The sequence below is a fragment of the Canis lupus genome, chromosome 35 (assembly GCF_048164855.1).
Source record: "Canis lupus baileyi chromosome 35, mCanLup2.hap1, whole genome shotgun sequence".
NCBI lineage: Eukaryota > Metazoa > Chordata > Mammalia > Carnivora > Canidae > Canis > Canis lupus.
The window spans coordinates 26,342,161-26,354,692 of NC_132872.1; the positions used below are offsets into that span (position 1 = coordinate 26,342,161).

At 35.2% G+C, this 12,532-nt stretch overlaps 1 protein-coding gene across 2 annotated transcripts; it reads right to left on the reverse strand.

The window, feature by feature from the left end:
- Positions 1-4,329: 4,329 nt before the first annotated feature.
- LOC140624821 (olfactory receptor 5AC1-like) lies at positions 4,330-12,261 on the reverse strand. Of its 2 annotated transcripts, XM_072811721.1 has the most exons (4): positions 11,878-12,261; positions 10,728-10,829; positions 9,299-9,403; positions 4,330-6,736 (listed from the first exon to the last, which is right to left on the reverse strand). In XM_072811721.1, coding segments are annotated over exons 3-4 (948 nt in total). In that variant the 5' UTR covers positions 9,300-9,403; positions 10,728-10,829; positions 11,878-12,261; the 3' UTR covers positions 4,330-5,789. The 2 variants fall into 2 exon arrangements, with proteins under 2 accessions (XP_072667822.1, XP_072667821.1); XM_072811720.1 differs by lacking the exon at positions 10,728-10,829.
- Positions 12,262-12,532: the final 271 nt, after the last annotated feature.

Sequence of the window (12,532 nt, forward strand, 5' to 3'; positions counted from 1 at the left end):
GACCTAAGTCCTTAAACCCATTTTTAAATTATCTAACATTCTAGCTCACCAAAACTTACCCCATAGAGTTGTTATAATATTTCTAGCCAGATAATTAAATATGATTACAAAGTGCAGTTTAGTCTTAGAGCTATTTGGCTTAACCAAATTTTACTCACAAGAGTAAAATATTTTTAGAAACTTTCTATATAACAAAATACAAAAAAAAAATACATTTCAAAACTCGATCTCTTACCAATATGTGTTAAGACACTCTGGAGAACTTTTCAGGGTTAGGCTTTCTCAAGTGGAAAAAAAATAGTTGCACCAGTAGCATAGGCAGCAATTCTTTACATACTGATTCATTTTGGAGGCTTTGTTTACCAAACTCAGGAAAATGTTGTTTATATAAATTCACTTTGAACACAAGAGTCGTTCAGTAGTACAACTTGTGCTTTTTCCAGAAGAGGAAGGGTGAATAACTAAAACTCCCCTAATAGCACCCAAGGGTTCCCTATAGGACAAAACTAAGCTGTTCTTCTGGGCATTGCAGACTTGAATGTGTATGTGAAGTCCAGGTGTCCCATCGGGCATTACAGCCTGTGAGATCGTAAACGTCAAGTCACATTATGGTTCTAGTTTTAACAGTTGAAATTGGACTTTATGCCACTACTTTCCACCACAAGGGACACCTCTGGCATGTTTATGCAAGCATGCATTTGCATAAAAGATGCATTGCTCTGAGTGCTTTGACTAATATATTCTTATCTGAGCTGATCCTACATGATTTTAATGAGGCCAAAGTTCTAGATTCCCTTCAGGAACCCACCCCAAAGAAAACTGTCCTCCTCATGCAAATGTCAGGTCACATTCCAGACCTAGACCTGACTCCAAACTTCAAGCTGAAATCTGATGAAAAATCTTACTAGGCAAAGATAAAGGGAGGTGCAAAGGGAAACAAAGATAAAGCATCACAGCGAGAGGTGCCATAGCTCAGTGCTCTGCAAATATTAATGCCTGTGAGTCTCCTAGAGAGAGATCTTGTTAAAAATGCAGGTTCTGGGAGACCCTGGGTGGCTCAGCAGTTTAGCACCTGCCTTTGGCCCAGGGTGTGATCCTGGAGTCGCAGGATCGAGCTCCAGACCGGGCTCCCTGCATGAAGTCTGCTTCTCCCTCTGCCTGTGTCTCTGCCTCTCTCTGTGTGTCTTTCATGAATGAATGAATGAGTGAATGAATGAATGACTAAATAAATAATTTTTTTAAAAAAATGCAGGTTCTGTGTCAGTAGGTCTGGGTGTGGCTTGAGGGTCTTTGTTTCTACATGGTGATTGCTGCCCGTGGACATGTGTCATGCCCATGACCTTGGCCATTGGAGGACCTAGATTATTGGAAAGCCTGGATCATGGGAAAAGCACTACACTGTAAATGTAACTGGCATGTTAAGAGAGAAGCAGGCAGGAGTCAGGTGGGATCAAGGAGGCCAGTATGTGGATCATAAGGGACCTTGGAGGCTGGGTCAGGGACTTTACTCTTTACCCTACCATAACTGAAAATATTGAAGGATTTAACACCTGGTTTAGATTTATTTCTTGTGCATTCAAGGAGAAAGTTTCCAAGGAACATTCTTTCAGAAAAAGACAACTTAATTTACTTATTTGTGACAATTCAATTTGATATCTTACCAAAAAAATTAACCTCCAGTTGCATCATGGTTAGCAACATAGGCAGGGAAAGAGATGTATTTTTTGATAGATTTATTGATCCATTTTCCTGGATTTCCAACATTCTATAGAATGTTGATAGTGAAAGTGTGAAGAAAAATAACAAACGTAAAAGAAGATTCACGTGAAAATTCTGCAAAGGGTTCAGTAAGCAGCATGATGTGTAGAGGTGATAATTTTTTTTAAGATTTTATTTATTTATTTGGGGTGGTAGGGAACATGTGTATGAGCTGGGGGAGGGGCAGAGGGAGAGGGCAGGAGAATCTCAAGCAGACCCTCGCTGGCTGAGGCTTCATCCCATGACCCTGAGATCATGACCTGAGCCAAAATCAAGATTTGGATGCTTACCTGACTGAGCCATCCAGGAGCCCCAGAGGTGGTTTTTAACATAACCAAAACTTGGCTGACATTTCTTGCTCCCTTAAATTTTGTGTCATTATCTCCTAACTCCATTTGTTGCCTGTCTATGAGTACAAAAGGTCCAGTATTGCTGCTTCTGGTATGGATTGTCTTTCAATTTCAGTTATTTTAATAGGTAGGTTGTGGTGTTCCATGGTGGTTTTAATTTTCATTTTCCTGATAATTAATGATGGTTACCATCATTTTGTGCCATTTTTTGACTTCTGTATACTATCTTCAGTGAAGAGTCTAGTCAAATATTTTGTTAGTTTTTTTTAAGGATTTTATTTATTTATTCATGAGAGACAGAGAAAGGCAGAGACACAGGCAGAGGGAGAAGCAGGCTCCATGCAGGGAGCCTGACATGGGACTGGATCCTGGGACTCTAGGATCATGCCCTGAGCCCAAGGCAGACACTTAACTGCTGAGCCACTCAGGCATCCCAATTTTGCTAGTTTTTAATTGGATTGTTTGTTTTCTGTTTTTGAGTTTTGATAGTACTCCATATATCCGAATATGACTCTTTTATCAGCTATATGATTTTTATATATATTTTCTGAAATTCTATGGTTTGTCATTTTATTTTAGAAACATTTATGAAGAGCAAGTCTTTCAATGAAGTTAATTATCTGGGTTTTTTATTCTTTTATGAACAGTGTTTTTGTTATTATATTTCTTTGATTATGTCTATTATCCTTTTCATGTATTATCTAGATCAAAGTTCCTTTTCAGATGTCCAATTGTTTCTGCATAATTTGTTGAAAAAACTATCTTTTCTCTGCTGAATTACTTTTTTACATTTATAAAATCAACTGTCCGTATATTTATGGTTTTATTTCTGCATTTTATTCTGTTTCACTCATCTATTTGTCTGTTTACAATAGTACAACACTGTCTTGATACCAAAACTCTATACGAAATCTTAGAATCCTAAATTGTTAGACCTCTAATTTTGTTCTTTTTTAAAGTTGTCTTGACTATTATTGTACATCCTCAGTTTCTATAAGAAATCTTGCTGTGATTTTTACTGGGCTTTTTATTAAATCTGTAGATGCATTTAGGGAGAATTGACTTTTTTTTCCAATATTGAATCTTCCAACCCATCTTTCCATTTATTTAGATATTCTTTAATTTCTTTCAGAAAAGCTTTTCCCCTCCTTTTTCTGGGTATATATCTCATACATTATCTGTCAGATTTACCTCTGCTTTCATATGCTTTTAACTATTGTGCGTAGTGTCCACACATACATACATCTGCATGTTTGCAGATAGGGAAATTATGCAGTATACATATTTTGTAAACTGCTATTCATGCTTAATATGAGATAGTGAAAGCTCTAGAGAAAGGAGTTTAAGTCTCTACTCTACTCTGATATCTTCTGCACTTTCTTTTTTCCTTGTCTTAGGCAATTCATTTATTAAAATAAAAGAAGATATTATGATATAGCAAATGACTAGATTCTGCAGGACCACATGGGTGTGTTTAGGAGGCATCCAGGAGTCTGCCTGTGCCTTTGACTTACCATTGCTTTCTCCCCTTTTTAGCAGAAATGCCAACTAGTCTCCCCAGGCATACTCCCCTAAAACAGGCCCAGTCATCTCTCTCTCTCCATCCTGACTGGAGAAATAAACTTTTCCCACCAAACATGGCCAGCTTCATTTCACTTCTTCTTCAAACTGGCCACCAGGGTTTGGTCTGGCTAACCCATGCCAGCCTTGTGCACAGGGGGTAACATCCATTTTCTATCCATTGCTTTTACACTAGAAATCAAGATTCAAATTGGACCTACAGGAGAAAAGCCCATTGGATTTCTAGGCTAGGCCATAATTTCCTGTGGCTTCTTTTTTCCAGTATTATAGCACAGGGACAGGACCTGTGGGCAGAAGGAGCTGCCCTGTGATTGTGAAAAGCAATTGATTATATACTTTTAGGTTGGGGGAGCTAGAGAAAAAGAAGTCTCCAAAGAGATTTTCATATGTTAAAGAAGATTTACATGATGTGTTATTTTGACCAAACTTCAATGTATTTTTGCTTATTTTTCTCTGCACTTATATCTTTTTCTAGAATATCTAAAAGATTTACGTAATTCTCCCCAAAACTCCTGGAAGTTAAGTTAGCTGTTGCTGCTTATCTGTTTTATATAAAATACGTGGACTTGGGCTTTTCTTTGTTTGAAGATTTTTAACTAAAAATTCAAATTAAAAAAAACCCACACAACTATTCAGGTGATCCATTTATTCTTAAATAAGCTTTGATAGTTTGTATATTTTCAGGAAATTTGTTCATTTCATCTAGTTGACATAATTTTTGTACATACAGTTATTCAAGATATGTCTTTAGCATCTATAATGATGTATCTTCTTTCTCTTCAGATATTTGCATTTTTGGTCATTAGTAACTCAAGTCTTTTCTTGGCCAGTTTGGCTAAAAGTTTATCAATTTTATCAATCTTTTCAAAGAACAAGGCTCTTCTTTATTCATTTCTCAGTTGATAGACATTTGGGCTCTTTCCATAATATGGCTATTGTTGATAATGCTGCTATGAATATTAGGGTGCATGTATCCCTTTGAATCCGTATTTTTGAATCCTTTGGGTGAATACCTAGCAGTGCAATTGCCAGATCATTTCTTACACTACACACAAAAAAATAAATTAAAAATGGATGAAAGACCTAAAAGTCAGATACGAGGTCATCAAAATCCTAGAGAAGAACACAGGCAGCAACCTCTTTGACCTCAGCCATAGCAACTTCTTACTAGATATACCTCCTGAGGCAAAGGAAACAAAAGCAAAAATAATCTATTGGGACTTCATTAAGATAAAAATCTTCTAAGCAGTGAAGGAAACAATCAACAAAACTGAAAGGCAACCTTTGGAATGGGAAGAGATATTTGGAAAAGACATATCTTGTAAAAGGTTATTCTCCAAAATATATAAAGAACTTATACAATTCAACATGCAAAAACCAAATAACCCGAGTGCACCTGGGTGGCTCAGTCAGTTGGAGACTCTGACTCTCCATCTCAGCTCATGTCTTGATCTATGATCTATGATCTAAGCCCCATTTAAAAAATGGGCAGAAGACATGAATAGACATTTTTCCAAAGAAGCCATACAGATGGCCAACAGACACAAGAAAAGATGCTCAACAGCACTCATCATCAGGGAAATATAAGTCAAAACTATAATGAGAGATCATCTCACACCAGACAGAATGGCTAAAATTAACTAACACAGGGAAAAACAGGTGTTGGCGAGGATGTGGAGAAAACAGAACCCTCTTATATTGTTGATGGGAATGCAAACTGGAAAAGTAGTAAGGCTTTTGATATGCAGACTCTGGACAATTATCTTGGCTAGTCACACCAGTTTCAAATAAAGAAACATGCAAATGTCTCCCACGATAAAATTACAAACTATTATATCTAATTTAGAGGAAATTTACAAAGAGTAAAAAACATAAATTCTAAATACTTAGTTCTATTTTTCATTAAGAATTCAGTTCTGTGTGATATTAGATATCCTTCCATTGAAACAAATCTCCTTTGAAGCTGACTTTCATCACATGGCACTCAGAAACTGCCCTAGACACTGTCTTCTACTAAAACTATAAAGCCAAAGCTAATTTGCATAACTTCACATCCCTTGTATTTTGCAAAGTTTGAAAAGAGCAAGTTTAAATTTTGCCCTAAGAACTATTTATGTATATTATTCTCCTCAAGGCACCTATCACCTCTTTGTTTCTCAGACTGTAAATAAAAGGATTTAGTAGGGGAATTATTATTGTGTAAAATACAGAATACATTTTATCTTGATTTTCAGCTGGCCCAGACCCAGGACGCACATACATGAAGAATAGGGTGCCATAGAACAAGGAGACAGAGAGCAGGTGGGCGCTACATGTGGAGAAGGCTTTGCTCCTGCCCTTTTCAGACTTCTTTTTCAGGATGGCAAAGAGGACATAGGAATAAGAGATGATAATAGTCATGAAAGTGAAAAACTGTATAAAGACTGAAAATATAAAAATCAGGAGCATATTAACTCTAGGGTCAGTACAGGAAATCTTAAACAATTGTAAAATTTCACAGTAGAAATAATGTATTACATTAGACTTGCAGAAAGTTAATCTACATAACAAACTGACATGCATCATAGGGTGCAGAAACCCAATAATATATGAAACACTTAATAACTGAATGCAGAAGATATTGGACATAACCACTGGATAAAGCAAAGGGTTGCATATGGCTACATAGCGGTCATAGGCCATCACTACCAGGAGGAAACACTCTGTGTTTGCACTGGAAGCAAAAATATAAAATTGGGTGATGCACTCAACCAGTGATATCATATGATTCCTAGATAAAAAATCCATTAGCATCCTGGGAGTCACAGAAGATGAGGAACAAGCATCTGCAAAGGCCAAACTGCCAAGGAGTAAGTACATGGGGGTGTGAAGATGGGGGTCCTTCCAGATGAGAAAAATCAGTGCCAGGTTGCCCACCATGGTGGTGAGGTAGATGATCAAGAACACCAGGAACAGGGGGACCTGCAGTCCTGGATGATCTGTAAGCCCTGTGAGAACAAACTCAGTCACCTGTGTTCTGTTTCCATCAGATTCACTGAAGCTGATCACTGAAATGAAAGAATAAGTGAAGAACACAGTCATAAACTACCATGAAAATAATCACATTTTATTTGAAAATAAATGTATCTTCGTTCTTTATATATCCCTTTTAATCAGAACGTTTACCTTTATACTTGAGTATTCTTTACACACAATATGTGTTTGGGCAACTGTTCCTAAAAAATAGGGGGAATATATCTATATGGAATTCATTACTTGTTATAAGAGAAATGGGCTTACATTTTGATTTGGAAAATAATTGATTATAATTTAATAATCATCCTCTAATTTTAAAATCTTTAATAAAAATTAAAAAATAGAATTAAGCTTTTTAAATATGTTAGGAGTACCAGGGTGGCCCAGGCAGTTAAGTGTCTGACTCTTGATTTCAGCTCAGGTCATGCTCTCAGGGTTGTGAGATTGAGCCCTGCATGGGGCTCTGCGCTGGTTGTGCGGTCTGCTTGGGATCCTCTCTCTCCCTCCTCTGCCTCTACCCTGCCCCACTGCTCATGTGCATGTGCATGTGCATGAGCTCTTTATCTCTCTAAAATACATAAATATATATATATATAAATAAATAAATAAATAAATAAACTAAAGATTAGTTATTAAAACCAATAGCATACATTCTATGTAATACAGTATGTCTTTTAAATTAAGAGTAGATTGAAATGCTTACTCTGACCATTATTGTACAGTATTTTTTAGAAACTGCAATATATCAGGTCACCTGGGTGACTCAGTGTCTGAGCGTCTGCCTTTGGCTCAGGGCATGATCCCAGGGTCCTGGAATCAAGTCCTACATCAGGCTCCTCACAAGGAGCCTGCTTCTCCTTCTGCCTGTGTCTCTGCCTCTCTGTCTGTGTCTCTCATGAATAAATAAATAAATAAAATCTGAAAAAAAGAAACTTCAATACACCTAAGATATAAAAAAGATACAATGAAATGTCATAAAATTGTGGGAGATAAATTCATATTTTTGCTAATGTTATATCATTATAACCAAATAACATTATGACTTTACTAGATAAAAAATGAATATATAAGTGATAACTTTTTTCTATACAAACAAGGAAGAGGAAAAAAGGGAAATATATAATAACCATACACTTTAAAATACATTGAAATAGTTTTAAAGTATGTAATACCTATGTTAATAAAATTGTACAAAATTAGCAAAGGCAATTTCTAAAGAAACAGACAAAATATATTCTCAGATAAGAAGACTTAGTATTATAAAAATGTCAGTAGAATTCAATTTAATTTCAGTTAGAATCATAATTGCTTTTTAAAAAGATTTTGGTTATTTATTTGACAGAGAGATGACAGAGATTTATTTGACAGAGAGATAGCACAGCAGGGGGAGCAGAGGGAGAAGGAAAAGCAGGCCCCTCTGAGCAGGGAGCCTGATGTGGGGCTTGGTATTATGACCTGAGCCAAAGACAGACACTTAACCCACTGAGCCACCCAGGTGCCCCCGGATTGCTTTTTAATGTGATAGCATAAGCATCAAGTTCTTATAAAATAAGAGTATTTTGAAGAGACAAGGAAAATATCTACAGTATGCAAGTCAAGTGTGCAGTGGCAAATGTTAAAACAAAGTCATTTTATAGAATATAATAGGACATGGATAGGAAATAAAAATTCCAAAGATTGATTCAAGAATATGTATTAGAATTTAATATAGTATGTGATGATTTTTCAATTGAGACTGATGCTTTATTCAATAAATATTGTGGTTATATTCGCCTATCTGAAAAAAAAAGTAAGAATAGCTTCCTTTTCTATGTTTGTTTTAAAATTGCTGCTGGAATGGGGGTGCCTGAAGGATCATTCAGTTAGGCGTCTAAATCTTGATTTCAGCTCAGGTTACCATCTCAGGGTCATGAGATCGGGCTCCACATCAGGCTCCACACTCAGCGTGGAGTCTACTTGAGATTCTCTCTCTGCCTCTTCCCCTTCCTCTGATCTCTCTCTTAAAACAAACAAAATCTAAAATCACTCCTGGATCAAGGACTAAAAAGTACAAACTAAAAAAACAAATATTTTAAACATTCTAAGAACATTCATAAAATAAATATAATTTAAATATATTACAAAAATCTTTGACTAATATAAGAAACCCATAATAAATATATAATGTGTTTAATCTAATGTTTAAATTCATAAAAATAGAGTATGTATCAAATCTTTCACAAAGTAAAAGATGAATAAAACTGGAAATCATGTGCAATTAATAGCTAAAATATTTGTACCTATCACATGCAAAGAAATATTACTAATTGGTAAGAAAAGTCAAATAACTCAATGGAAAAAAATGGAATTGAAAGGAAAAGTCACAGAAGACTATGTCAATACATTCAATAAATGTGGGAAAAGATTCTCACCTTCACCAATATGCAAGATGTGCAAATAAAACAAGACATTATTTTTCATTCCTCAGATTAGCAAAATCTACTAGTTGTCAAAACCTGGAAAAGGACACTTTCCCACTTCTGGTAAAAATGTAAATTATTAAGACTTTGAAGAAACAATTTGGCAATATTTTTTAAAAATAAAAATACACATACTTTTCAACCCAGTGATCCATGCCTTCAATCCATTCTATAGCAATAACATATCATTTCATAGGGAGAGAAGTCTACTGCATCCTTGTTCATCATGGTGGCAAAAGACTGGAAATAATAAGTAAACCAAAAGGATGAAGCAATAGTTGAACAAATCCTAATACTAATCAATATTGTAGCAGTCATTTAAAATGAGTTATTGCTCTACCACTTGTTTCAAAGAAATTTCCACAATTGTTAGGAATGTGAAAAAAAATAAAATGCAGAGAAATGTTTTTAATATTATCCCACTAAACAAACTGGCAATATCTTAAAATTCCCACTCTGTACATCTATGAACACATGCACTCATATACATTTGCAAATAACCATAAGAACATAAAGACTGTGTGAAATGATAGACACTAGCTTGTTAATATTTATTGTCTGGTGTAGGTGAGAGGAGAGTAATAAAGCAAAGGGAAACAGAAATAAACGATACCTCCAAACAGCTTTTTTTTTTTAAGATTGTATTTATTTATTCATGAGAAACAAAGAGACAGAGAGGTAGAGACACAGGCAGAAGGAGAAGCAGGCTCCATTCAGGGAGCCAGACGTGGGACTCCATCCCAGGTCTCTAGGATCATGCCCTGGGCCGAAGGCGGCGCTAAACCACTGAGCCACCCAGGCTGCCCCCCGAACAGTTTTTGTGATAAAGATACAACATATATTGTCATCCTATTTATACAATTATAGATATTTATATATGGTCAAAGACATATATTTAAGAATAGTCATAAGAGTTTTGATAGTGAAGAAGAGAAAAGGAGAGAAATAGGAATACTTTTATTGCATTAGTAGGTGGCAATAAATATTTTAATGAAAAATGGGAATTAATCATAAGTAAATTTTATTTACATATTTTCTGTATTGTAAAAAATAGAAAAATGTTGGATTCTGTAGCAAATGCTTGTGAATATTTTCGATCATATTTGAAATCATCCATTGAGAGTGATTTCTCTTTCTCACTCAGTCAGATTTTTTGTAAATGAATAAAGTTAGGTATACAAGCACAGATTTTTTTTAATTAAATTAAACTATTTAAATTAAAATTAAACTTTTAAATAGTTTTCTTCATGTTCAGGTACATTTCTTTCTTGATATGTTGGTTAATATCTTATAATTTTTACCCACATTATAGATGGAATATTTGATGTGGCCTTTAAATACTTTGATTTTGTTCTATGACCTAAAAATTTTGTCTAAAAGTAAGTCCAAAAGAAGAGATCCCAAGAGATTTAGAAGTGAACACACAGACTCAGATCACCTAGAAGGAGAAAATCTGCCTGTAATTTGATGAATATACTCATTGTCTCTCAAAGTAAAATGAATAACATAATTTTATACACATACTTCTTACTGATTAAAATGCATAAAAATTTCACCTATTTACCAAAATTGTATTGTTTAACTTTAAAACAGGTCCAGAGGCAATATTTGTCTTAATGGTTCTACATTAGGGAGAATTGTGGGTTATTTTCCATCTTCTCTGAGACTAGAACAAGAAAAAATCAGCGTTAAAAATTTATCTTTTAAAATATATGCCATTGAGAAGCCCTGAAACAAATGAGAAGCAAGGAGACTGACTGAAATGTCTCCTCTAAAAATTGGCCTAATGGGGCACCTGGGTGGCTCAGTGGTTGAGCATCTGCCTTCTGCTCAGGTCATGATCCCAGGGGTCCTGGGATCGAGTCCCACATTGGGCTCTCCACAGGGAGCCTGCTTCCCCCTCTGCCTGTGTCTCTGCTTCTCTCTCCGTGTCTCTCATAAATAAAATTTTTAAAAATCTTTTTTAAAAATTGGCCTAATGGACACTGATGGCAAGTCATTTAATTTCCAAGGTAGAGGTTTTGACCAAGTGAGACTACTTAGCTTCCTTGACAATGTTAAACCCATAATTGACACACCCTATTTTCATAATTAGGCTAAGAACTATTAAGTGCTTAGATCTTTTCCATATCTATCTATCTATCTATCTATCTATCTATCTATCTATCTATCATGTATCTATCTCATCTATTCTATATCTATCCATCTATCTATATCTATATTATGTATAGATATGTGTTTATATATAAGAATATATATAGATATAGGTATACACTGTATGTGTGTATGTGTGTAGGGATAAATATATACTATTTATAAGGGCTAAAGTGGTGAATTTAGTCTTTTCATGATTCCACGAACAAATTATGGAAGTTTTAGCAGCATAATTTAGTTGTCATTACCCTGACAAAGAAAATTTTCTAATAGTATGAAATAATACCTGAAACGCTTGAGTCATTATCATTATTTTTTCCATTTGTCTCATTTTTCTATTATCTCATGTTTACTATTAAAAAGAAATATTATTATATGTCTCTTCAACAGTCAAACACTTAGTATTTGTGACAAGCATCCAGAATTGTCTAACCTGAAGAGAAACAGAAAATCTCATAGGGTTATCAGGATTTTCATTTCTTACCTGGATATCTCATTTTCAAATAAGCCAATTGAAAAACTACAAATAGTGAAAATTAGACAGATCCTAGTGTCCTTACCTAGTTTATTTAAGTCTTTTGGAGACAGAAATGATAAGGTTTGTTGAAGGAAAGATGTGGGTTCTCAAAGGAAAAAAAAGAAAAAATGTAAATTTCCCTCTACCACACTTTACATTAGGGCCAAGTCATCTTTATGAGTTGCCAAATTGACGAAGCTGCTGGCTGTTTCCACATCCCGGTATTTCCTCTTAAAACCTTTAAGTGAAGAAAAGTGGCAGGTGCAGAATGAAGCAGTGATTCCTTGTGCAAAGATTTTCCTTGGAAATCTCAACTGCAGGGAGATATTTATTTGTTCTCTTTCAAATCTATTCATAAAAAAGAAGAAGAAAATCTTTGGAATTCCCTCAGTGGAAGTTACCAATGGATTCCCTGTGTGATGGAGGCAAAGCTGTTCTACTGGGCATTGTGAGCTAATCAGGGAATAGCCCAGACATATCAGGTGTAACAATTAGAAGCACACTTTGTGTCATTGAGTTCCTTGTGAGGGCGACATGACAAACTGCCCCTGAGGAGTTTTTAGATCATATTCATTTCCTTTCTTTTATTGCTCTTGGTGTTGCCTCATCCCAACCATCTGATAGTTTCTTCAAACATCTCATGAAACTCAGAATGTCCAGATCCAAATTCAATCTTTTCCAACACTATCACCAAATGT